This window comes from Exophiala aquamarina (assembly GCF_000709125.1).
Source record: "Exophiala aquamarina CBS 119918 chromosome Unknown aczIA-supercont1.13, whole genome shotgun sequence".
NCBI lineage: Eukaryota > Fungi > Ascomycota > Eurotiomycetes > Chaetothyriales > Herpotrichiellaceae > Exophiala > Exophiala aquamarina.
This window is the reverse complement of record NW_013550575.1, coordinates 187,997-213,055: the sequence shown is the minus strand read 5'-3', so window position 1 is coordinate 213,055 and position 25,059 is coordinate 187,997. Positions and strand designations below refer to the sequence as shown.

The 25,059-nt window shown below is 51.6% G+C and overlaps 9 protein-coding genes across 9 annotated transcripts; 2 read left to right on the top strand and 7 right to left on the bottom strand.

The window, feature by feature from the left end:
- Nucleotides 1–1,098: 1,098 nt before the first annotated feature.
- A1O9_10373 (uncharacterized protein) lies at nt 1,099–1,823 on the bottom strand (the record flags this gene model as incomplete). The annotated part of the gene is made up of 2 exons (XM_013400534.1): nt 1,099–1,686; nt 1,743–1,823. The coding sequence occupies 2 exons, from the start codon at nt 1,821–1,823 to the stop codon at nt 1,099–1,101; spliced, it is 669 nt and encodes a 222-aa protein (XP_013255988.1).
- Nucleotides 1,824–2,796: 973 nt separating this feature from the next.
- On the bottom strand, nt 2,797–5,097 carry A1O9_10372 (uncharacterized protein; the record flags this gene model as incomplete). The annotated part of the gene is made up of 1 exon (XM_013400533.1): nt 2,797–5,097. The coding sequence occupies one exon, from the start codon at nt 5,095–5,097 to the stop codon at nt 2,797–2,799; it is 2,301 nt and encodes a 766-aa protein (XP_013255987.1).
- Nucleotides 5,098–6,450: 1,353 nt separating this feature from the next.
- A1O9_10371 (uncharacterized protein) lies at nt 6,451–7,299 on the bottom strand (the record flags this gene model as incomplete). Its single annotated transcript, XM_013400532.1, has 1 exon — nt 6,451–7,299. One exon carries the CDS (start codon nt 7,297–7,299, stop codon nt 6,451–6,453), a length of 849 nt encoding a protein of 282 aa, XP_013255986.1.
- Nucleotides 7,300–8,725: 1,426 nt separating this feature from the next.
- On the bottom strand, nt 8,726–10,753 carry A1O9_10370 (uncharacterized protein; the record flags this gene model as incomplete). Its single annotated transcript, XM_013400531.1, has 1 exon — nt 8,726–10,753. One exon carries the CDS (start codon nt 10,751–10,753, stop codon nt 8,726–8,728), a length of 2,028 nt encoding a protein of 675 aa, XP_013255985.1.
- A 2,803-nt stretch (nt 10,754–13,556) lies between these two features.
- A1O9_10369 (uncharacterized protein) lies at nt 13,557–14,165 on the top strand (the record flags this gene model as incomplete). Its single annotated transcript, XM_013400530.1, has 1 exon — nt 13,557–14,165. The coding sequence occupies one exon, from the start codon at nt 13,557–13,559 to the stop codon at nt 14,163–14,165; it is 609 nt and encodes a 202-aa protein (XP_013255984.1).
- Nucleotides 14,166–15,745: 1,580 nt separating this feature from the next.
- On the bottom strand, nt 15,746–17,691 carry A1O9_10368 (uncharacterized protein; the record flags this gene model as incomplete). The annotated part of the gene is made up of 3 exons (XM_013400529.1): nt 15,746–16,652; nt 16,720–17,181; nt 17,231–17,691. The coding sequence occupies 3 exons, from the start codon at nt 17,689–17,691 to the stop codon at nt 15,746–15,748; spliced, it is 1,830 nt and encodes a 609-aa protein (XP_013255983.1).
- A 2,156-nt stretch (nt 17,692–19,847) lies between these two features.
- On the bottom strand, nt 19,848–20,963 carry A1O9_10367 (uncharacterized protein; the record flags this gene model as incomplete). The annotated part of the gene is made up of 2 exons (XM_013400528.1): nt 19,848–20,302; nt 20,447–20,963. 2 exons carry the CDS (start codon nt 20,961–20,963, stop codon nt 19,848–19,850), a joined length of 972 nt encoding a protein of 323 aa, XP_013255982.1.
- Nucleotides 20,964–21,361: 398 nt separating this feature from the next.
- On the top strand, nt 21,362–22,948 carry A1O9_10366 (uncharacterized protein; the record flags this gene model as incomplete). Its single annotated transcript, XM_013400527.1, has 1 exon — nt 21,362–22,948. One exon carries the CDS (start codon nt 21,362–21,364, stop codon nt 22,946–22,948), a length of 1,587 nt encoding a protein of 528 aa, XP_013255981.1.
- A 557-nt stretch (nt 22,949–23,505) lies between these two features.
- Nucleotides 23,506–24,680, bottom strand: A1O9_10365 (UDP-glucose 4-epimerase; the record flags this gene model as incomplete). Its single annotated transcript, XM_013400526.1, has 2 exons — nt 23,506–24,598; nt 24,652–24,680. 2 exons carry the CDS (start codon nt 24,678–24,680, stop codon nt 23,506–23,508), a joined length of 1,122 nt encoding a protein of 373 aa, XP_013255980.1.
- Between the last annotated feature and the right edge of the window lie 379 nt (nt 24,681–25,059).

The following is a 25,059-nucleotide window of genomic DNA, read 5'->3' as shown; positions in this document are numbered from 1 at the left end:
CAATATACTTCCACTTCCACTGCGGAGACAATACAAATACAGCAATATAAGCTGGTGATCTCTCAGTCAAGCCGTAGTAGTTGTTCAATTTGGACCAGCCAGAGTTGCAGCAGGAACTCATGAAGAGGGTGTCGGCTTAATTTTGCTTTGCAATCTCAAACTGTTCATGCAGGAAGTCTATTGTCAGCAGTACTCTATCCAGGGTTGCACTATGGCCTTCTGTAGATGGAGTAGCATCGTGGAAGTACCTAAGGAAACCCCCGAGCTTTCCTAGGTCTTGCCAATCCCTCTCCAAGAGTAGGTCGCTATTGTTCTCTTCGTATTGGTGACAAAAGAGGTTTATTGCAGTATTGAGCTTAGTCACACAACTGATCATTGAATACCAACTAACGCTCTGGCAGAATTCATGTCTGATCATATTTGTATTCCTGCTCTTCCAAGAATGAATACAACTACGTTGTATCCTGTCTTTGACTCAACCATGCATTAAATCCTGAAAATTGTGATTCATGGAAGCCAAAGTCCTTTCCCCGAAGTCTGGACCGGAGAACAGCCCCGACAACTGCCGTGACATTAAAACTTAAGGGGCTGTGATAGGACGCAGCCACGTGAGTAGTCCGAGTATAATGAAATGCGTCAGTCATGCCACAAATCCTCGCGAGAAACAACGCAATAGAACCGTTGACCAGGCTCGGTGGATTTGATATGGGTTCAAAGGGTGCCTAGAAGTGTTCAGCATTCTTTTTCCATATCCGTGTCATTTCGGCACCTTTCAACCCACCAACTACGATGATGGCCTTTTCGACAACCTGAACGTTCTGGTCTCTTCCGTCGCTCTCCTCTTTCACTTTTTCGGCGCCTTCGTTGCTATGGGCATTGGTGTTTCATCAGCAAAAGCACCGCTGAGGCTAACCCGATTGGACTCTCTACCCAAACCCTCCCCGGTCAAGCTTCGCATCGCTTCGAAGCCCAGAGCAGACAGCAGGGGACCAAGTGACATCACCATACAATCATACTGGGTACTGTGACCAGGAACCTTTCCTCGGCAGAAGGCAGACCTGTCGAAGCACGATAAAACATGCCAAAGAGAACAAGCAGTCATTTCGACTTCCAGAGTCCGACTTGGGACTTCAACCTGACAAAGAAGCTTGCCCTGCTGTTCGAGGACGACAGCTTTTCCGGAGAAGAAACCGGCGTTGGTACGGCTTGGTGAGGTCTCAATCCCCGTCGAATAAGCCCCGTGAGATGGAGAAAAATCCGGTCGACCTCCCCGTGCTCGTCGTCTCGGACACAACATTCTGCGGTCCCGCAACCCTCCTGATGGGACAAGCGCTGTGCCTCCTCGGTTGACACCTCCCGCTTGGCATCGCGGTAGGTCTTGTTGCCGACGAGGAAGATGGGTATTGGAGTTCCCCGCATCTTCCGCACCAGTTCCTTCGTTCTCGTCAGGCAACTCTCAGCCCGCTCGAAGCACTCCCTGGAGTGGACGGAGTAGAGAATAACGACGCCGTCGGATATGCGGACGGTGTGTTCGAGGAAAGCTGTTCCGTAGGTTCCGCCCATGTTGTCCCCAACGCCCATCTCGTAGACGGTCAGAATAACGGGTTCCTCGTCAAGGGCAATTACTTTCCGCCAACCAAACTCCAAAGTCGGGTCGTACTCTTCGGAATAATAGCCTGTTGTGAACTGGCGATATGTAAGTGGGATAATCTCCACCAAATGAACCAAGACCGGGCGCTGACCTTGGTAATGAAGCCTTGCCTGATCATGTAGTCTCCTCCAAAGACTGTGATGGCATAATTTTCGGTGGGTTTTTTGGACATGATGTCTTGACCAGGACAAGGTGCGGCGGAGGTTGATCGTGATTCTGATGGAGCTAGGAATAACCTATATACATGCCGTAGGAGTTAATGTGTTGGTAGGCACATTTAGATAAAACGTACTGTAGGTGAAGGAATATTGTCGGTGAATAACAGAGGCACTGTCCGTTGGTATGACCAATTCCAGCCTGTTGTGTTTCCCCGCGTTGAAGGCGAAGACCAATGAGGTCACAGGCAGGACCGTCCCCACTCGACGCTATCTTGTGATTAGCGATGCCAAGCGATTGTAAAGACCGTGGTCTAACTATGTCGCTTCGACGCATCCGAACTAGCTCCGAGAGCTATTCGCACGCTATCCGAAGCGGACCCGAGAGCGCCCGGGCGCTAGTATAGCACGTACTTAGGATACTATATAGTCTGACGAGTCCCTCGGACCGTCTTAGGAATGGATCATGTCCCCTTCCCATCACAATCTATCTAGTCAGTCTGCACCCGTCGAACGCAATATCTTCTGTACATATTGCTTACGACTAACGGGAGCCATTGTGAGGAATCGCTTATTACAGACGTGTAAGATTGAACTTTTCGATGATAGTACTAGGGACCCGGCACTCGCCTACACTGGAGGAGTCAAAGTATCGAGGAAATATAAACGAACTAAGAAAATTAAATATCAACAACCCTCTCTTCGCCGCAAACCTCAATAAGGACGCCTGGTTTTGAAAAAGAAGTAAGCAGGTCCTCAGCCTTCCAGATTCCCGTTCCCCACTACTCATGTCTCATCCTGAGAGCTGCCGAGACTCAGCGTCAATTTATCGTGAGCCTCGCAGTCCATCAACGATACTTCCCTCTCCTTGGAGATTAAAGGGGGCTCGGCCTCGTCGTGGATTCTATGCGCTATCCATATCCAGCGTCTGGCCATCATGCTTCTGTTTGCGTTATGAGATCATTCGTTAGGGTTTCAGATGTAGGGCGCTCACTCGTCGTCGCATTCATTGTCGCCGTCGTCAGCGCTGTCGTCGCCATTGCTATCATATCCCTCGTAGCTAGGTTCATCTTCGTCATTTGTGTCCATCCCATCCTCGCCCGTGGATCGCTCATCGCTATCACCCTCAGAATCACTGGCAATATCGCTACAACTTTTGCCATTAATCACTCCATCTTCTTCGTCATCATTTGTGTCCATATCGTCGCTATCGCTCTCGATCTCACCATCAGCTGAATGACTCGCATTTGACTCGCTCAAGTCCGTACTGGAGATGGGATGGCTACCCGTACTTTCATCCTCACGATTATGAACATCTACTGCATTGTCTCTTGGCTCCTTATCGTTGGTGTATACACTCTGCAAGTCGTTCTCGACAACGTTGTGCTGGTGCTCGTGGTGGGAATGTTGCACTAGGATCGCAGGACTGGATACAGCTCTGCAATGCGGGCGACCTCCTGCGGCTAACTCTCTGGCTTTGAGTGTCAGAAGATCAGGTTGTGAGGGGGACGGAGCTGGTGCTGGACATGTGCCAGCAACCGACGCGGTTGAGGGGCGTTTAAGTGCGGGTATTCCTCTGCTGGTGGCAGAGGCCATGGCGAATGATATGAGGCGGTCCTTTTCTCTTGCCGGTAGGATAGGGCCTCTCCGTGGAGTTGGCTGTTCTGACGATCTGGGAGTCCCTTTTGAGTTTAATGATTGTACGTCTGGATATCTTCTCTTCTCGCTGTGAGAGTGGGGCCTCGACGGTGTTGGAGGGTCATTTACGCCCACTTTTACATCGTAGCCTGGTGAATAAGCGCCAGGCAACACGTTTGAATCATCACGTTCGTCTCCAGGCGACTTTGACGGAAGTGATCGGTCTTTGGGATGAAAGATACGTCGCCTAGTTGGCTTCGACGACAAACGATCAGAGCCAATGCGTGCTGCAGTGACGGTGATCTCCGAGGCCGACGATGAGGTTGATACAATGCTGAATAATGACGATGCAGTCGACGACGATGATGTGCGGCTGTCGGACCCTAGGCATGGCGGGCTCGAACTCTCAACCGGAGTCAGAGTGGGAGCGCAGGGAGGTGGTTGTCGGCCCTGGTTGCGCATAGAATCCATACTGTTTTGATTAGGAGGACTCGCCGTGGGGGTATCATCCTTCTTCGAATCTTTCAGAACCTGCGCATGCTCGACCCAGCTATTCCCATCCGAGTCATTGAGAAAGAGCGCCGAGATTCCATCTCCATCGAAGCCGGCATCCTCATCCTCGCGAAACATCTGTAGTACGTACTTGGCCTTGAGGAAGCCATTCTCGTAGGGCTCCAGCGCGGTCATCCATCGGGCCCAGTGATCAACGGCGGCTTTTGCCTTGTCAAAACTGACCTTAAACCATTCAGTATGTTGAACCCTGCAGTCCAGATTGTGTTTACAGCGTGATTCACTGTAGCGGACGGGCCGCAGATCGGCATGGATGAGAGACTCGACGCGCTTGACATTTGCAATCTGCTCGGTAGCGTAGAGCCGTATATATGGTGACAAACATGATCGACGCCATTCCTCTAGTCGAAAATCCGGGTCCTGTGTTGTATAGCCAATTTTGAAATACTCTGTGTCGTCCGGTCGTTGTAGAATGTAGATATAGCCTGATGACAACTCCGATTCCTTGAGTTGACTGATGATGGTGGTGTGGAGGAAGTCGTCCGCTGAGCGAAGATTGTATGGAATGAACTGCCATCTGGCCGTTGGGTGCGCTTGAACTGATCTTTTCCTCCGAGACGAGGGCCTCCTGTGCTTATCGTTGGTATTCGCAGAGGCTGGCGTGGCAGGCGCTGAGACTGCATCATCCATGCGAGAGACTTCATTGATCGCCTGGAAGTGATTGCCCTGGATCACTCTGCCATCATCGTCATCAACATCAACATCATCATCCTCATCGTACAGGAAGTGGCCGGGCATCATGGGATATCCTTGAGGCAGAGGAGTAAACAGGGGCGACAGTCCCGACATCGTGAAACCCTGCACCGACACATCACCAACATAAACATCATCCACAGAATTGTCACAATCATCGTCCAGGAAGCTACCAGGTATTACCGGGTCCCACTGTAAACGAGGCTTGATCTGCTGGCAGATTCTCTCAGCCGCGAAAGCCTGCTTCAACTCTCCTTCCCACCTCTTCACTAGATTTTGCACAATAGCTTGAGCTGGATCCCGATGAAGATAACAGAACCACAAGGGCGCATACTGACGAAGCATGGGCTCTAACAAAGGGTCAGTGGGATCGGTTTCGATAAGTGCCATTCTCAAGGTATGAGCCCAACCAACGCATTTCGTGGCCGGCTTTCTGCATCTTTGGTTCGATTTTGACACGCCTAGACACCTTGGAGGTTGATTGTGATGGCCTGGTGAGGGTACTAAATGGAAGAATGAACGCTCTCTGTCGAGGACTTCTTGCCAGAATGGTCCTGCCGGCTTCGAGAAGAGGGACGCGAGGGTACTGGTGGTGATAGAGATGGTAAGGAAGAACGATGATAGCAGAGCACAGATGAATGACCACATATCTTGAGACAGCTACTGTGTGAGGGAATGTTATGGTCGAGGGCAGATGAGAACAAATGGGAGATTGGGATTGATAAGTGCCCCATGTATAGGCGCTGGAGCAGGTAGCTTAGCTACTTCCTGGCATCTCTCTGGGGATGGCAACGGCTTTTGGCAACTCAAGCCATCAGCAGGAGCAAAGGAGGAACCCTTCCCACTCCGGCATGCACCGACATGGCCAGGTGGTTGCATTAGTTCATTTCAGAGTCGAACGCATTTCAGGAGTGGCTGATGGACGATGAGCATGAAGGTGGAATCAACTGATATTTTTGTCAATTTTGTAGCTGAGAAGCCCGACCGTACCATGGGAGGTGTGTGTCTGCCTCGTTACAGTATAATCATACATATCTAAACGAACCTTCAATGCGGATAGATACAAGGTCCCACCAGACAAGGCCAATATACTGCAAGGTATAGGAATCGCTTACTCAACCCGAAAGAGGAAAGGCGTCAGGCTGAAAGCTCAGATGAAGGCCGCCTTCCCGAAATTGATTTCCAACTGGACAGTAATCTAGTAGTGGCTGTAAAGGCCTCGCAGCGGCCCCCCAGAATTTATCGAAACGGGGAGACTACCAGCGGCTTCCGAACCAGTTGACGGTGCTAAATTGGGCCCCTGTCTTGAAGAAGGTCCTGCAAGGCTGAGTTGGAGGCACGGACCACTGGTTACGACATACTCTCCGCAAGTCTTCTGGGCTGCAGGCACATTCGACCTCATGCCGAAGGCCGAGCGTTTGCGTCACTTGTGCGATGACTATCTTGAACGAGTGATGCTGTTTGAATGTCTCCATCACAGAGCAGCCTGAGTTTTTGGTTTCTTCCTCGATCTCGAGCGAAGCGCCGGGGTTGGCATTCTGATGTTTCATCACAGCCTCAGGCGGCCATCATGGCCACCTAAGGTCTGCGGTAAAGGGTAGCCCAACCCAAGTACCGAGAGCGCTTCTCACCCGGCCCAGGTGGCCGATGTTTATGCAGTCGGATAATGTTCTCGCCCCAATCGAGCAAACGAAAGTATAAGTGAGTAGGCAGCAACGATCCACTAGATGAGCCGGGAGGATATCATGAAGACCTCGGAGTGAAAGCCATAGCGGTAGGAGTGACATAGCCTTCCTTCTTGGACCCAGCGGGCTTCCGAGCTTGTTCTTCTCGAAACTTGACTTCTTTCTCGTCCTGTGCAACCACACAGCAGCAACAGCACAGGCCCGTGAGACAGTCGCCAGCGACATTTCCAGCCTCAGAATTCATGTTATATGCCTTCCGTACTCTCGTGTGTTGGATGGCCGCCAAAAAGCCATTGATTCCACAAAGCACCCCGAAGGCGATGCAAGAACCATTGATGGCGGTATAACCCAACATGTTGGTAGGGTCTTTCTTCTCTCCCCGCAGGGTTAGCCGGTACTGCGTCCTGCCATAGACGATACATGGGCAAAAGATTCCAGTCAAGCAGATCGAAGGCTCAGCACATGAGCAAAGTCCGTGTTGCCACGAGCCTCCGCGAATGGCCTGTGGACTCGGTGTGAATGTCCCAATTGAATACTGAGACATGTCTGATGGTGGAGGAACAATGGCCATATTGGTGCTTGCTCGGGTGAATTTTGGGGTTGTTGGCGACAGAGGATTCTCATCTGGTGCAATTGCCCCAGCAGTAGGTGGCTCATACCGAGGGACAGGAGGTTGCTTTACGGGTTCGGGGGATTGGGGCAATGGTAGAACGCTGTTTTGTTCGGGAGGAGATTGACCTTGTGGCAATTGTTCTTGTCGATTCTGTGGTACATGAGTATACTGTGGTTGTGCAGAATAAGCGCCATTCTGTCGCCTGTCCTGGAAGGGATGCTGTTGCTGTTGTACGACGTTATATTCTTGTCCCTGATACGGATATGCTCCGTCATGATAACGTTGTGTTTCCATCCTGGTCAATTCCTTGAGAGTGACTTCCGGTGCAGGTTGTTCAACTGGTGGGAGAGATGTTACAATTGCAGTATTTCTCGGTCTCCTTGTGTTCCTGGTCCACAATCGATGCTCCTCATCCGCAGTTGTATCCATCCATGACAAACGAGAATCTTCGGGTCTTTGGGGTGGGAGGAGAGATGAGGGAGGATGGACTCGAGGATACTCGTAGCTTTTCATATCTGCAACGCAATTTTCCCGGGCAGCTGGCTGCCCTTCGACTTGTGGATTCGTGCTTTTGGTTATTATTCCCTGGGGGTAAGCACTGATGACGATGGTGGTGGCCTAACCGGCGAGTCTCCAAGGGCGAAGAGATTATTGGAGTTTTGTACACAACTTGAAGAGAGAAAACAATGGCGACGACAATGGCGAAAGAACAGAGAGGTAAAGAGCAAGATATGACCTACCTTACGATGAGAGCATCGCCTCGTTCGACGACGCGGTGAGTCGTCAAGCCTAGCCAGAGTTGAGAAGGGATCCAGTCCTCATCACTGGTGCTTGGAGGCATCAACACAGTCGATTGGTCTGTTGAAAATCGAGCTTGAGACTCGGCGGGATCGGGGCGCTTACAGGGAATAGGCACAAAAATAGGAGACTGGAGTTGGTCCATACGGACTCAAGAGCCAGCCACAGCGCAAGACGCGTCAAGGTGTCGCCATGATTCGAAACAAGCGACTTTGACGATCGTCGTCTGTTCTGAGAGCGAGCCAGAAGATGGATGGAAGCGCCGGGGCTTGGGTTTGGGTCCAAAATGATGCGGGCGTCAAGCTGTTGAAGGAATGGGGGATGGCGTTGCGGTTGCAGGTTACGTGGTAGGGGGTTCTGGAGGGGTTTGGAGGGTTTTGGAGGGTTTTGGAGGGTTTCTGGGTCTGTGTGGTTTCATTGCTGGTGTCACGTGGCGTTGCGTCCCCGTGACTTGGGGTGCTCGGCACTGTCACCCGCGTGATTATGCGCGAAACACCCTCCGTTCATCAACACCCTGCAGGTCTAGCATCGACAAACTGTCCAGACATCTTTCGATCTTTGCCGTCCCATTGTTTCCATACCTACCTAGGGAGCTAGGCACTTCTCTTCACGCTTAGAGCAGATATGATTTTGGTCGACTATTGTTCTCATGCGCCTCACCTTCAATCGATATCACGTGGAGAGTGTTTTACATGCCAAAACCGTATTAGCCTTGTCCGTATTCGACCACATTGAAATTAATGACATGACTGGGAGCATTCCAGAGCAGACGTGCCACCCCGTGCCATTCATTGAGGCTGAAAAAGGCTGACCACCTGTATCATTTGGAGAGAGCGCTAGACGGCGTTTGTCCCCCCGGTCACACTCAACGCCACTCATAGTCGCACCATAACAATTGAATATTGTAGTACATATGTATCCTCTACAGTTCCAGCTGACGTTCTGAGCCGGAAGCTGAACCATCAGCCTGATCCTTTCCCGGTCGCCATAGATCAGGGCTACCAGGACTTAAGTCTACCGTTGGCAGCTCGGCCATATGGAGTTTGGCACTTCCGTACGGTCGGAGCTCAACTGGAAACGCTCGACCGGTACAGTTTCGATGCCCTACTAGTGGTGGATTAGGTGCATAACCACCAGTCAACTTCCAGTTAATCTCACAAGCCAGAGCTGAGATGCTGACTGGCGTGGCATCCTCGTTCCAAATCGGATTGGGCAGGTACTCATCCTCTCGATTTGGATATTCGAAGAATTGTAAAGTCGAAGTATCAATCGCCAGATTCCAGGGTGTCCGCGGTAAGATCTGCCAATCTCTTGCTTCTGGCGGTGCGTCTGTGCCAGGATATCGTCCTGGTCTTGTATGGGAATATTCTCCAGCAATAGGCAGCGCATACAGGAGTGCACCATGATATATCGACACGGTGTTATTTGCCCTCGGCTCGATGCGGACCTTCGCTCCAAACTTGACCTCAATTATGGTCCTTCCCGAGGCAATAATCATCGCGTGCATCCCAGTAGCGTTGTCCGGTTTGAGGTCATGGCGTTCGCCCGAGTCGATCCAGATGCCACTGTCTTCAAGCACTGCCCATGATGGCACCCTGATCGAAAATCGGAAAGTGTATCTCGCCTTGATGTCGTAGCGTAGGTGGTTGGAAAAGGGATAGTTTGTGTCGCACCGAATGTTGATCTGGTTTCTGTTCCACAGCGCCGTCCTCAAGTTGGCGGGGCCGAGCACAGCATGGGCAATTCCTTCTTCGCCATATCTGACAAACATGGCAGGAACAAATTTCGAGTATCCTTGCATGTTGACGGTGCAACAGGGGAAGTTTGGTTCGGTCCCAAACGTTTGGCCGTAAGGTCCCACGTTCCAAAATGGGCTTCGATCCAGTCGATGACTGATAGGCTGATTTGTTTGCGCGATATACTGATGAGCCCACCAGTGCGGCATGAACATGACTGGCAAGGCGTTGTAAGCTGCCAGCTCAACCTTGTCTGCAAAATCACGATCTCCCATAGCCTGATACAGGTAGTTCAAGGAGAACATTGATTCTACCACGCTGCAAAGCTCGGTGCCCCGAGCTGGACTCAAGCCTGCCTCTCGCTCATCACCCACTATTGCGCCTGACGGCGTTCCATGGTACTGAAATGTCCAGTTAACCCCATTCCTGGTCACGTTGAGCAAGCGATCATCGTGGACAAGTCTGCGCATCGCACCGCCCCATTTGAGACCTTGGCCAGCATTGACACCGTGAACATACGGAAACAGACTGTCCGTAAGCTCCACGGGGAACCGATCCAGGTCATCCTTCAGGAAATTCCGTTCATCGAACCAATAACTCCAATCATATGACATTTCATACATATGCACCATGCAATGATGAATCTTCTTCTCGTTCCCACCCGGATGGTTCTCGTAAAGCCACTGCAAGGCTAGAACCATATCGGCAGCACGCGATCTGCCCCACTGCTCGTCGAACTCATCGCCAGGTCTCCAGACATACCCTTGATAGTCAGTAGAAAGCATTTCGTGCATGAGATTCACAAATTTATGCATGGCGGGGAGGATCTTTTCCTTTCCCAGCTCAGGCTCTGCCTCGACCAGCTGCATCAATCCCAGAAAGAGCGGATACCTGCCCCAGAAATTTCGACGCGACAGGTTATCCTCGGGCCCGAGCCATCCGTCTTGATGTTGGCGGTCAATAACCCAGTTAGTAACACGAATAATATGCCTTTTCAGTCTTGTATCGTCCGAGAGGTACGCCAAGGGCACAAGAGCGTTGTAAGAGTACGGCCACGCCTCATTCAGCCCTGCAGGAAAGTGTTCAGCAATTCTGACCAGGGCGGGTTCAACAGAATTTCCCTTACAAGAATATTCCTGATCGCCTCCCAGCCAAGGGGCGTCCTTGATCAAACGATAGAACTCATGGGCGTGACCAGGAAGACCGTCAGCCATCAAACGGAGCTGCTGTTTAAGCCATCCAAGCGGTTTCACTGAACCCAGCGGAAGGGGCTCAAATGCCAGAGGAAGCACTACCCAGAAGAATGTCAGCGCTGAAGGATTCCAAAGGTTCCTGCATTTACAAGTGACAGGAGAACCGACGTACGACTTTTATTGTAAGAGTCCGGATTTCTAATTGGCTGTTGAGGGTCTTCCTTGGGCGTGCGCACAGCATATGCCCGTCTTGCAAATACGCCATCCTGCTCGTACAGATGCACGCTCGATTTGTGGCAGCAGACTCCTAGCCAGAGATAAGTAAGATAAGAAACGCCTCCAGCACGTGTCACAGGGGCTTTTGGATCCCTGTTGATAGTGATAAGAAGATAGATAAATGTTTCGTACCTGCATCTTCCCCGCCGCTTGGGCTGTGATCTAAAGGCTTCTGGGCGGTACCAGCAACGGGGACTATGTTGACATCTGCGTGATGAACACGAGCAACAGCAACGGACCCTTGTAAGGCCACCCAACACAAAATTAACGTGGAAATCCAGGCTGCTCGTAGCCAGCACGGGCACAACATCGTGTCTTCAGCGCGTTGTCTTTGCCAGTCGGGGCCACGCAATAAAACTCTGCGCCAGCGCAGAGAAGAACATCAAGGATCAAGAGCAGTGCCGATGCTGATGGTGGACGAAGGATCGGCTTTGGGGACGCTACTAATAAGCCAAAAGGGGGTCTCGGGCCACGTGAGCACAGCTTTCGCACACTTCTTACAGGAACAAATGAACAACTGAGTAGTAATTAGAATGCAATCAGTCCTCTCTTCTTGGCTTCTTGCTTGGGCGCATGACACAAGCCCATTGCCTACTTAGTGCTTCAATCCTCCAGCCAAACAGTGGGTGGTTGGACAATCCCCCGAATGGCATGCTTTGAGGGGGGCGAATTCTTGGTCACGCGACCTTCAAACAAGAGGGTAAAAGTCACACCGTTGTCCCCAGAGTTGGCGGTGCTGTGTTTCCTGGTCCTTGGGCCTCGGCACAATCCTACTTCGACCTTCGCATATGAGGTGTCTATATGTAGCATCTCACCAATTTCGAGATGTGTGTTGCATGGGTGTTGGGCAGAGAGTCCCTTCGATATCCAGCCTCCAGTTCGTAACCTTTCACTCTCAAGGGTTTCACGTCATCGTAAAGGTCTGATCCGAAGCCAGACTTGTCAACCGTTTCCGATAAAACGCGAAAGAGCTCAGGCTCGGTCTGGGAAGTCGTCCGTCAAGGCACTCTGTCTGTCGTCGCGACAATTCAGATCGTCCTCATGTGGGTACTGCTTACCATTGAGTCACAGGTTGTTAGCTTTCAACCAACGAGGAAGGATCAAGAGTTGTCCATCTTAGCACGAAGAGATGGAGCAATAGGTTGATGACTGAAAAGCTCAGCAGCGAAGACAGCCGTCCCCTTGATTTTGTTTTCACGTTTGCGATTGCAGCAAGTTGCGAACTTCGAATGTCTATTCCCACAGGCGCCGAGCACCATATTGGAGCTGCCAGAAAGCTGCTAGCACTCCAAGTTGGATTTAACGCCACCCGAGATATAACCTACCCGCTTGGACTCATGGTCCCAAGCAGCCTTGTCGAACAAAGTATACCCAACCTTTTGGACTCTCGGGAAGAGCCTCGGAGCACGCTGGCAGCGATGGTGCAAAGACTTCGACACTATCAGACGTGGAACTACAGCTTGAGATGTGGCCAAAGCTATCATCCTACCATGAGCATTGAGAGGGATTATCCTGTCATCCAAAGGAAAGGAAGCGTACTCGAGGTTAGACCAGCTGGTAAAACGCATTCATGCGTTCGAGGGTACTGCTATGGGTCATTATGTGGCCCTACCCCGGGGCGAGCTGACCGAAGCACAGTTCAGGTACTTGCTGAGCATTTTTTTCATGCTAAGAACACTGCCTTCTATGATTTGCGAGACAATACTAAAACCAGAGATGAATACCTGAAGGAACCCACAACAGCCGCTGAGCTGAGCATAGCAGCGAATTTCGTCCTTTGAGCAAGTTATTCTAAACTACCGTCCTTATTACTGGTCATCATGCTTGCCCACAAGGCTGCTAACACTGAAGGGAGAGATCCGACCACCAGCAAAGTGATCCAACGCCGAGGAAGTGTTTGAGTTTGCGAATCTCACCATTATAGCAGGGCCAGTGGTCGACGGAGGGTATGAAGGCGTTTTCATCTTGGCTGACCTCTGGCTACTCGAATCTCGATGGCCATACCTGTCTCAGCAGTAAGGACTTTGACTTCTTAAGAGAGGATGTGCAAGACAGCTGGCTTTTAGATTAGGCACGTCGTATTGTGGAGAGACGATTGAGTTGAGCCGAAATCCTCGTCATGAGAACTTGCTGCCTTTACCGCAGCTTGGTTCTACACAACTCCCCAAGATTGAGAGTTGCATCGCCGGCTATCGCGCATCGCATAACGCTGGACAATGGAGCTCTTGAATGGTTAAGGGCCAGATATGGTCGCAATAGCTTCTTTCCCTTGATTTCCACCTGGTGCTCGTATCTTGGGTTGATTCAGTTCCTCGGCGGGCGGGGTTAGCACTAGTCATTGGCCGTTAAATGATCCTTTCATCAGCTGGCCCTTGGGACTAGCCCATGAGCGTTGCAGACTCGGTGACTTTCGATTCGTTCAGCAATCCAAGCTACGGAATCATTCGCTGACCCAGCCATGTTCGATCTGGTCTAGGCAACACGTGCAACTTTGTTATATCCTGACACCGGTCTCACCGGATACTGCAGAACCTGTGCAAACGCGACCATGGCGATCATCGAACTAGCCCACGTTCAATTAAAGGATGGTCTGACTACATCCGACCCAGTTCTTCTGAAGAATTTGAAAGCGGTGAAGAGTGTGATTGAGAAGCACAGCAAACTGCCGACGCAATTTTTCGAACAAACCGACGACCCGACCATGCTGTTTATGGTTGGAGCATGGCCGAACAAAGAAACGTCCCAACACGGGTTCAACGGATCCCCTCACCAAGGCGAGATTCTGGACTTGGTCAAAGATCAAATGGGGATCGATTGGGTGCATTACATGGACATCGACCAGAACGCAATTCCCATTCACGCGCCACTACTAGCAATCGTCAAGGGAGAATTCCCCAAACATGTCAACCGAGCAATCGCTGATCAGGATTTCAAGACGATAGCACAGGGCTTGGGCGAGACAAGGTATGCCGCCGTCTCAGCTTGGAACCTGCGGAAAGACAAGCACGAGCCGGATGTGAAAGTCCATTTCTCGGGATGGGAGTCATTAGACAAGGCGACTGAGGGCCTAGTTGGTCTCATTGAAAATCCACATGACTTCACCGCGGAGCCAACTCTGGTGAATATTTTTGTCACCAAGAAGGTTGAATTAGACTAAGACTCGCGGCTGGCAGGGAGGAAACGAACTTTACGGACGTGCGATGATTTAGATGAAACTACGTCCTAGATTCTTAGAATCACGATTCCCTTTCCCTTTCCCCTTCTTGTGGGTGGGCTCGCCGCTCTAAGCTACGCTCAGCTTACCCTTGCCCACCTTGACTCGCCCCTGGCCCCCCCTAGTTGTTGGCCTTCAAAACTGACCTAGGGTGTGAAAGATGTATCCCACATAATTTAGGTCCTTACACTATAGATGTGCGTAGTATTCCTCTCCGATGTCCTGTTCCCACGCCAGTGACCACCATTCTGTATCTTCGCCCACCGACGTCCCTGCGACATCCACTTTCTACGGGATGGCTTGGTCGGGCACCTAGCAAGGCGCCGAGTAGCAACGGAAAGATGGCATGTTGGAACGAGATCATCGAGTTGGCCGTCAAGGTGAAGCCCAAGTCGTTGAACAAGGAAGAGGCTGTGAACAAGGCCCACCAAAATCGACCCTGAGCGATACTGCCTGATCTTGAGAATCAATGGGACCAAACATATCCAACTCAAGATGTGGAAACAGAAGAACTACATAACCAGAACTAGCGCCAATGTCTAGAGCGCACCAACATTACTTACCAAGGCCTATTAAGGTCCTATAGAAAGACTCGTTAATCATAATCGGAACTACGAACGGTATTAGTCAAGGTACGATTCCTTGATAGAGTAGGTTTAGAAGGCTAACTGAGCATAACGAAGGGTATAATAACTCGTCGGACTATATCTAAAATGTCTGTCAGGAATGCCTCTTGCCTCCTGGTAAGAGAATACCTAATAGGTCTGAGAAATCCTCGCACTTCGTGCGAGATGCTAGTCTTTGTGAGCGATCCTCAAGGACTTACGGACCTGTTGCGTGACAATATCGGTGTTAGATTACTAACGAAGTTAACTTTAAATAGTTAGGCTATCTAGAAACATATATATATATATAGTACTAGTTAAGGCTATAGACTATTCTAGACTTTAGTAGCGTTCGATAGTTCTTCTTAGTTCGTAGCCTAGTTTTATAACGTAGCCTCGTCAATCGCTATCAGCTAACTTTCCTTCCTAGTATAGACCGACTTGGTAACTACGGCGACCTTTAAGTAGCCTACTTTATAACACGGTATCAGTATAGAAATTACAACTATATAAAGAAAAGATGAATTTCTAGAGACATCTAAATTCATCAGAATAAGGGCGGTATTCCGTCTATAGGTAATATAGGCGCGAGTAAAGCTAACGGTTACGTACATAGACACAAGGCACGCGAGCCACGTGAGCAGGGCTTCAATTTATAGAGCAGAATGTGTTCAATTGTTGTCTGTCAAGGTCTACTACAACACCATCCGATCGTAGTTCGAGGTTCAATCTCATTTGTCGACTTTTTCAGACCTGTTGCCAAACAAGTATGCCTGCGTTCTTGTGACAATCCCAGCAGATCACCTTTTCACCTCATCACCTGAGCCACTCCGGGCTTGAATTTCCACCATCTAGAACCGATGGAAGAAACAGAACCGAGCCCTCATCACGGCTGTGGAGCTAGAAGCCAAAAGACAATCAACCGACAGGTGAAGCACATCTCCACGCCGATAGATTATCTGAAGTCTCATAAGACGTGACCATCGTCTTGAACGCAGCATACAAGCCCAGGACACAAGTGACGCATGAGCCGAGATAGAAGATGAGGTCAAACAGATTCCACCAGAGTTCTTTCTTGAACCCACGGATCCAGCGCTTGGCGCCAGAATCCAGACGGTGGACTTCACCTGTCTGCGGGTTGAATGTCTCCTCAGGCAAGATCGCGTCCCGCTGGGCCTTGAAGCCCATCATCAAGAATGGTGGGAAAGTGTAGGTGAATTGTAGAATGCAGCCGGCGCCCACGAGGACGATCCAGGTGGTGATCTGAGGCACAGAGGACGTGACAACCCAGGCCAGGAGCCAGTAGGCAGGCACAATGCCAACCCAGAGCCATTTGCCCCCCTTGCTTTCGAGAACGGGGAATCCAAGTAAGTCTCGTCCGACGTTGTTGTACAAGACTTTGATGCCGATGTTGCCGTAAAGCACTGCTGCGATAATACCGGTGATCAATTCGAGGATGTTGGAGACCGTTTGCCACGAGTAAGGAGAAACGCCCTGGTATGATTGGTTGTAGACGTATTGCCCTTGCATGGCGTAGCAGTAGACTCCATACACCATGTAGGCAATGTAGATCAACAGATCGGCCGCCAGAAGACCTTTCCAAAAGTCCATTGGTCGGCGCATTTCTGCCATCAGTTCCACGAATAACGTGGCCCCGCCGAAGCTGAAAACGGCGTTCATCAGGCCATTGACGTTGTCTGCAAGACTCAAACCCGGTGGAGCACCAGCCGAGACCTTGATCGGTGGCGGGTTGTTGATGTCGAAACTCGGATCTTGAGCTAGGGCAATTTTGTAATTAGGAGGGCTATGCGCCATGACACCCATCCTGTTCAGCCGTGTAAGTAATTCAAGTACCCTACACAGAGGTGTCGCCTCTGGGGGAGTTAACTCACGTCGCAAAAATAACAAACAAGTTGAGGAAGACGGCGCAAGAAGCAAGCCAGCCCAGCCTTTGAAGAGTTCGAATCTGGCCGATAATACAACCAGCAATGGCGCAAACAACGACACATACAATAAAGCACAGACTTCCTTTTGAAAGCTGACTGATTGACTGTCCGCTGGTCAAGACGATCAAAGCCACATTAAGGAAGAACTGGAACGACTGCAGGCCGTTGACTGTGTGCCGGAACCACGTTCCATAGACGCGGAAAGCAATATCTCCGTAACCCTTCATGGGGAATCGGTCACTGTCAAGTTGCAGGAACAAGCGCCAGAGCTGGTAGCCGGTATATCCGGCAAGAGCACCGAAGACAGTGAAGAGTGCAACTCCAGGACCAAGACCCATTTGAGAAAATGCATATCCTGTGTTGAAAGGTCCAAGGATGTCTGTCGTGATCAGATAGAAAACAGCCCCCCTAATACTCAAGTTAGATATTGTCATCTACAGGTGGACCCCAAGCTTACCAAGTCGCGGTTCTCGCTGCTCTAGAGGCCTGAACCCACTCTTCATCAGAGATAGGAATTGGCTGGAACTTATTCTTTGTTGGGGGTGTGTCGATACCGCCCTTCTCGGATGACTTCTCATCTACAATTCCTTCAGTCCTCGTCATTTGGGCCTCGCCTTGGGCGCTGATCGACAGTCTCGGTGTCTGGGCGGTATGCACGTCGATATCCTTACGAAGGATATTCTTCTTGATGAAGCCGGTCACTGGGCCCGAGGTTGCAACGTAGTCGCTCCCAGGACCAAAGAGTCTGTCTTCCTCCGCTCGTGACTGTTTGGCATGATAGATGTACTCCTCGATGCTGATACTTGGGTCGTGGAGCTTGTTTAGTATTCGTGTTGGATAGGAACTCTGGTCGAGGCCTTCAGGGGTGACCCGAGGGTCTGCAGCAGCGCCGATCGAAGCCATTGGATATCCAGACATACTGAGACAGTCCTACGCAGTGATATCAGTTTGGTCTGAGATGGAAGCGACAAAGTGCTTGTGTTTTTTGGACAGGGGAGACAGTCCCTTTTAAGCTCCCGGCTTGGAGAACTTCGGCAGACGGCATAGGAAAGAGGCAAATCTTGTGATGGCAACGCAGATCGCTTATTGTTATCAGGTCTATCTCCAGTCGTTGGACTTGCGAGAAGCTTAGGTCCACTAAGACTCATCGATCCATGGCTAGGCTGTCTGGGCAGGGTATCAAACAGGTGGAGGATGATTGAGACAGCGCCCAGGTGGTCCGCGGTTGCAACGTCACGGAACGATTGAAGCCAAGTGTACGTGCAAGCGGTGCTGGGAACTTTGATCGGGCCAGGAAATGATAAACATCTAGTGACCCATCCAGTAGAAGGGCATCGACTTCCTAAGCGAGAAAGGACTCCGCCAACTCCTTGCAAGACAGATTGATGTGGCAGGCTTGAATGCAGAAACCGAGTAACGGAAAGAGGCAGGAGAGCAGCACACAGATGCCGGGCACATATTTTTCCAGGTGGCGAATGACCACTCGATGCCGGGATGTGCCATTTGCTGTCCACATTTCGTGATCTCATCAACGGCCCTTGATCTGAGGAACTAGAGCCGTACGTTGTGGATGTTATCCATTTGATAAGATGATGCATTGATTTTGCCCTCGTGCATCTAATTGGGCTTGACTACGCAATGTCCATACTACGTTCCACACACGAGTGTGACCCTGTGGCGTCCCTAGCCGAGGATGCAAACGAGAATATCTGGAGATTAAGCATGACCGAAGCCATGCTAAGCTTTCCCCCAAAGCTTGTCTCAGTGTGTAATCTCTGGCGCCAAGGCCGGGTAACGCTCCCTTCACGTTCGACGGCCTTCATGGGCACTCGACGGGTATTGGTGATGATACCAATATGCAAAATTGGAAGTCCATGGCATGCAGGAAATATTCGTCAGCTACTCGTATTTATCGAGCGCTCTTTGATCTGTACACTGGCACCTGAGACCTTTGCAGACTCTGGAACCATGAATATCCCCCGCATGAGGTGTGGTGAAAGGTCACATTCGACAACAAATTTGGTCGTTAGGGTTACCCTCCCCTAGCGCCTTAACCAGTAGATACTTTGCGCCCTCGGATCCTCAGGTGCGGCTACCAACGGTTCTGTTGGACTTTAGTGACACTTGCGGACGCGTCAGCCTGTGCGAAGAAAAGGGACTTGGGTATCGCGGCCTGTGGTATCTTGCGTGCTATCCGAATAGCTCGCTTAAGATGAGTGATAGAACCGAAGAACGAAAACAAAGGAGACAACTATCAAATTAGGAAGGTGGCACTGGAATCCTGTAGCTCGATGGTTGGCATAAATTGCCTCTGGGGCAGGTTCCGGCACCAGGGACTCAGGGACTCAGGGACTCAGGGATTCGAGGAGATGCGGATTGAACGGCATCGCAGTGACCGCACCAAGAACAAAAATCGACAATCTCAATGCGGATGAGTCCGACTCCACCGACGTCATTCTGTAAGTGGCCCAGCCAAGCCTCGGCTTTCGTTAGGAGGAGGGGCGAGGTCGAGAGTGCAGAGGACTTGATGTACTGATGGGTGACTGACTACGACAGATAGCACAACATCACTGCACCACTACATAGAGCATCCAGGGCAGAACCCATAGCCTATACGACCGATCCTATTTTCACGCAGCAAGGCAACCCCTGGAGCGGAACGAAAGCAACATTTCATAAGTAGAAAAACACTATTTTCAGATCTCACGTTCGCTTTCTCAACCCCGGAGATTCAACCATTCCACGCTCGTAGGTACTTTCTTGCTCCACTGCGCGGGATCAGGGTGCGTCTGGACCCAGGTCTGGAGTTTCTCGCTTGCGTACACCACACTGATAGCTCTGCCTATGTCCTCGAAATTGCGCTGTAGCAGTTTAAAATGCGGGTAAGCCTGCAGGATAATCACAATTGTGATCGCTGGCAGGATGAGTAATATGCCCAGCGTGAGATATACGGCCACAGGAGCCATCTGGAGAATCTCCACTGCGATCTGCAAATGGACCCTGGCTGCGGCTTCGGAGGTCAAGGTGCTGTTCTTAGTTTGATATTCAGCCAGGCCTGAGTCCGTGCTTGCGTTCTAGACTGGACCGAGATTAGCAGGAAGAGCTGCGCCGACGTCCTGGAATGCCCACCCACCGCTAGAAGAGCGGTTTGACGAGACAAAGTGCTGGAAGAATGTCGCGAAGACCCTCTGTCCAAGCTCTGTCATCTGCACCGGGTCCATCAGCTTCTCCTTGTCACCGCCAGTAAGCTGGTACATGGAGTACGACATGAGACCTGTGTTCAGCCCCTGTTCTGGACGACGCAAATTGAAGTTCTTATCACTGAGGTCTTCAGTCTTCGCCACCGAGCCACTCGATGGCCACAGCTTCTTCAAGTCCAACGCGACCAGCATGGCATCTTGGAACAAAACGCCAAAACTGACAGTCATCTGGTTGTGAACAACGCCTGCGTCGACGCCATCACCAGGCTCGGAATAGTTGTGTGCGAGATAAACATCCGACCATGGCCATTCCACTGGCTCGGGTGACCCTAAAATCTCCTAATCCCAGACCTGGCTTGTTTCCATATCGACCGTGACGGTTGCATTAACCCATTCTAAACGTGGTCGGCAGTTGATCGCCGACATATCTGGAGCCTTTGACCATATCAGATGCCGAAAATCTTCGTTCTCACCATGCAAGCCTTCATAAGTTTCATTGCCCATATACAATTGGCGAGCAGCATTTCCACTAATCCATTTCAGCGTCAGGTTGCGTGGATAAGAGGCAGTCTCAAAGTCATTAACTTGATGCTGACCATAATTGGCCGACCAGTAGCCTATTGCCGATTCGCTGCTAGTGTCACCCGACGGATTGGCGCAGCAAAGGATCGTGCGTTTTCTAGAGAGAATTGGAGTCGTTGATAGCGCAGCCTGCGTTCCTAACTCCATATGGTCGTTGACTTCGAAACCCCTGTCTAGCACAGTAGGGTTCGTTGAAATATTCCACCTGTCACCATCGGACAAATCCCATTCGGTCAACCTGCTCGAAAATTTGGCAGCAGATTCCAGGAGTGTACAATCGAGTGTGCCTCGAAGGGCGGGAGTTGTAACTGTGACGTTCACGGTCGGCACTTTGTTGGCTATATTTGATGTCAAGTTCCTAGTTGAGGCTGTGCTCTTGAAAATTTCTGACTCTGGAACGGGAGACATGTCTATAGGGACAAAACGCAAACCATCTTTGCTCCATGGTGGCTCAGATCCGTTATATGCGAGTTGCAAAGTGGCTGAGTAGAGGGGAGTTGTGCCCTGATGTTGGTCGTCAACCTGCAGGTGTTAGTAAGACGTCGATCCAAGTCGTCCGAGGAAACCTAGGCTAAGCTTGTCAGGTGATCTTCGGGGCGCCATTAGCATCTCCACCTTTGGATTGTAGTCTCCAAATTTTGTATCGAACGAAATCAAACATCAGGCTTAGGATCAGCCTCAGTGTTGTGTTCAAACACAAGCGGGCAGCTTCGCAGCCGGAGATACGGTGATATACGCCTTAGCTGGGCGGTACGTGTTCCTCTATGAGGTAACACGACGCCCCCACGGTTCTCACACTCCTCAGCATGATTGAATTCATGGACTACATCGTGCACGCGTTTGGAACATCGACCGACTGGAACCCCGACAACAGCTACTCATCATTGACTGCGACCTCGGATGCTCTACTCTCGTTCAATACTCCTTCAACGTTGGCCCTACACGTCTCATCCCTGAGCACCCGGAACTTTGCCTCGTCATACACCCTTTCCACCCTTGGCCAGATCGATGGCTCCCTCTCCTACCTTTACTCCACCATCCCATTGGGACACATTCCCTCCCAGACACCGAGTATACCGCTGAAACATCTGGTGAGAGGCTATAGGGATATCAGGTTGCCGATCAATTTCCAGGGGGAGAGCAAGGTATTCACCAGCACAGGCGGAAATGGAAGGAAGCCTACGTTACTGCATGCGACATTGGCTCTTCCGCCGCCCTCGGTTCTGACAGCATTATACGCCCGGCGCATAAGCCCAGAAACCCTGTTATCCCTCTCACTATACAGCAAGTCCGTAACAGGACCGACGCTCAACTTAAGCACTCCTCCAGCGTCATGCCTTGCCCACATTCAGCACGACGCTGGTCAATACTCAGTTGAAGGGCTTGCATCAACCGACAGTGCACTGCTGGGGGTCCGAGGACTATGGAACTTCGGCGTCTCGGTTCCGGGGGAAGCAGAGTCCCTGTCATTCTCAGGACCAAGGCCAGAGTCTGCCGAAAGCGACATAGAGTTTCCCTCCGGCCTTCCTCTCCCAACCAAAATTGAGCGCAATTCGGCCTATCGCAGCCGACTGGAGTCCAAACCCTCACTCGTGTCTGCCGGCGCGGAGTTCTACTACAGCCCCTTTTCACACGTTATCGGGCTCTCAACAGGCCTGCGCTTCACCACCCTCGCACCAAACATCACACCTTCTCCACCTCAACCACAAACCGAAACCTCGCCAAACCCAACAGCCAACAAGCCCCTCGCCGGAACATCTGCCTCTCTCCTATCAACAGCAAGCCACAGCCTCCTCACGCCGTCCAACATCGCACACTCTTCCTTCCCATACACTATGACCCTAACACTCACCCCTTTAACCGGCTCCATATCCTCAACATATTCGGTGCGCCCGACGCCCAACATGGCCTTATCCTCGCGCTTCGACTTCAACTTCTACTCCTGGGAATCACGGTACGTGGTTGGCGGCGAACTGTGGCGGCCGCGGCGCAAGCCGCCGTCATCATCATCGTCCGGCGATATTAACGCGGACCCCGACGATCCACTCGCATGGGCACGCGCCAAAACCCAAGACTGGTTCACGCCGGCGGAACAGGCGCTCAAGGACGAGCGGCTGCAGCGGGAAGAGGAGAACGTGCTTAAGTTTCGAGTGGACGATTCCTGGAATGTGCGGGCGCTGTGGACGGGTCGAGTCAAGAGCCTGCTGGTCTCAGCCGGCGTGAGTGTTTCCCCTGTCGTGAGGAATGGCCTTGGCACGGCGTCGGTTGCACCCGTGAGGAGTGCTGCGACTGGTGGGAGCGGAGCCGCTCTGGGCGTGGGTGCCGGGGACCCAGATGGAGGTATCAAGCGGTGGACCGGTAGTGTGGGCGTCAGTATCGCGTACTCCACTTGAAGACCTTGTCTCGCAGCTGCGACTGGCTATGATGGTGGATGGCTTGACGTTCCATCTTTTGTTGTACAAAATCCTTATCCTTGATTTGATGCATAGCGTGGATGCCACAGACGTGGCCATGGAGAAAAGAGGGTGAAATGAAGGGAAATGAATTGCTTGATTTTCAGCGTTGGCGTTGGGGTGCTGTATTTTGTACTACTGTATATGTGATCGTACTCCATACATTATGTCTCATGGCATGATGCAGACCTCTGTTTTCGGTCTTATGTTCTATACACGAAAGGGCCTCGACCTCGCAGGGAGCTCACTATCCAAGGAGATAATCCATGCCCACTTTTGCCAATCAGCATCTAACTATCTCTCATTTTCGCCCACACCAAAGTGATGGGCCGTCTTTCATCAGGGGAATCAAATATGCAAATCCAGCCAACCAACAACCCGCCTCCCCCAATCTCTACCACTCTCCCAAATACGTAAATATGCATGAGCCTCGGCCCACATGTCATCTATCATTTTTCCAAACGAGCTTTCTCTCTTTATTCCCCCATGTCTATGCCTCAGTTATTCTTTTTCAAAGCATCCAAAAACTTCTGCGGGGGCTTCTGCCTGTAGCCGTCGGGGTTATTCTCGGTCCAGCGCCAGAGATCCTCACACGCGTCCTCCAGGGTACGCAGGGTCTTCCAGCCCAGCTCTCTGTTGGCTCTGGTGGGGTTGCTCGTCAGATCAAGGACGTCCCCAGCTCTGCGGCCGACAACCTCGTAGGGCAGATCCCGGCCGACGGCTTTGCTGAAGGCCTTGACCATCTCGAAGACGGTGGAGCCACGGCCTGTACCGAGATTCCAGGCGCGCACGCCGGGGTTGTTGGTGCGCAGGTAGTCGAGGGCCTTGAGGTGGCCCTGGGCGAGGTCCAGGATGTGGATGTAGTCGCGGATGGCGGTGCCGTCGTGGGAGGCGTAGTCGTCGCCGAAGACGAGCAGCTTCTCGCGCTTGCCGGTGGCGACCTGGGCCAGCAGCGGGAGAAGGTTGTATGGCACGCCTGACGGGTCTTCGCCCATGATGCCGCTCGGGTGCGACCCGGCTGGGTTGAAGTATCTGAGCAAGCCGGCGTTCCATTTCTTGACGGCTGCAGTGTCGCCGGCTTTCTGTGCTTTGGCGCGCTCGGCGGCAATGTGGTCGGTGATCATGAGCTCGGAGGTGAACTTGGTGTTTCCGTAGGGATTGGTGGGGCCCAGGGGGCACTCTTCGGGGATGGGGATCATGCCAGGGACGCGGGTGGCGTCGCCGTAGACGGTGGCGGAGGAGGAGTAGACGATGTTGGTGACGTTGTGGCGGGCGGCGGAGCGCAGGAGGGTGAGGGTGCCGTATACATTGACGCGGTAGTAGTCGAGGGGAATTTCACCGGATTCGCCTACGGCCTTGAGGGCGGCGAAGTGGATGACGCTGTCGATGTCGGGGTGTTTTTCGAAGACCTCGTCCAGCGCCTGTTCCTCGGTGATGTCCAGGCAGTAGTAGTGAGGTCGTTTACCGCAGATGAGCTCAATACGGTTGAGGACTTCTGGCGAGGAATTGTAGAGGTTGTCGACTATGACAACCGAGTAGTTGGCTTCGAGGAGGGCGAGGGCTGTGAAGGAGCCAATGTAGCCCGTGCCACTGGAGGGGAGATTAGTGGACAATCAGACAAAGATGTGCAGGAGAGTGAGTACCCGGTGATGAGACAGGAGCCGGCCGACATGGTTCGCAATCTATGGGACTGTGGCTATCCGAGACCTGCAGTTGCAGCTGGGAAGAAACGTGGGATGGTTGGCGGGGTAGAAGAGAAGCACAAAAAAAGAGGGATCGCAGGTAAAGTGGTCAATGGATATAGAAATTGTTGGTGTTGCGGTGTCGGGGGCAGATGCTTCGGTCTGGCCACAAGCACAAGGTAGCATCAACTAGAGATCCCTCTCATCCCCTATGCTTCCCTTGAGATGTTTTCGACAGCTCTATGCTGTTGCTCGTGTTCTGCCCGTCAATCAACAAAGCTTAGCGGCGGAGAACGAAGCAGGGATTTCCTTGGGATCCCTGCATCTGCCTGCATCTGATTTTCCCCACCACCGAACGAACCATCTCCA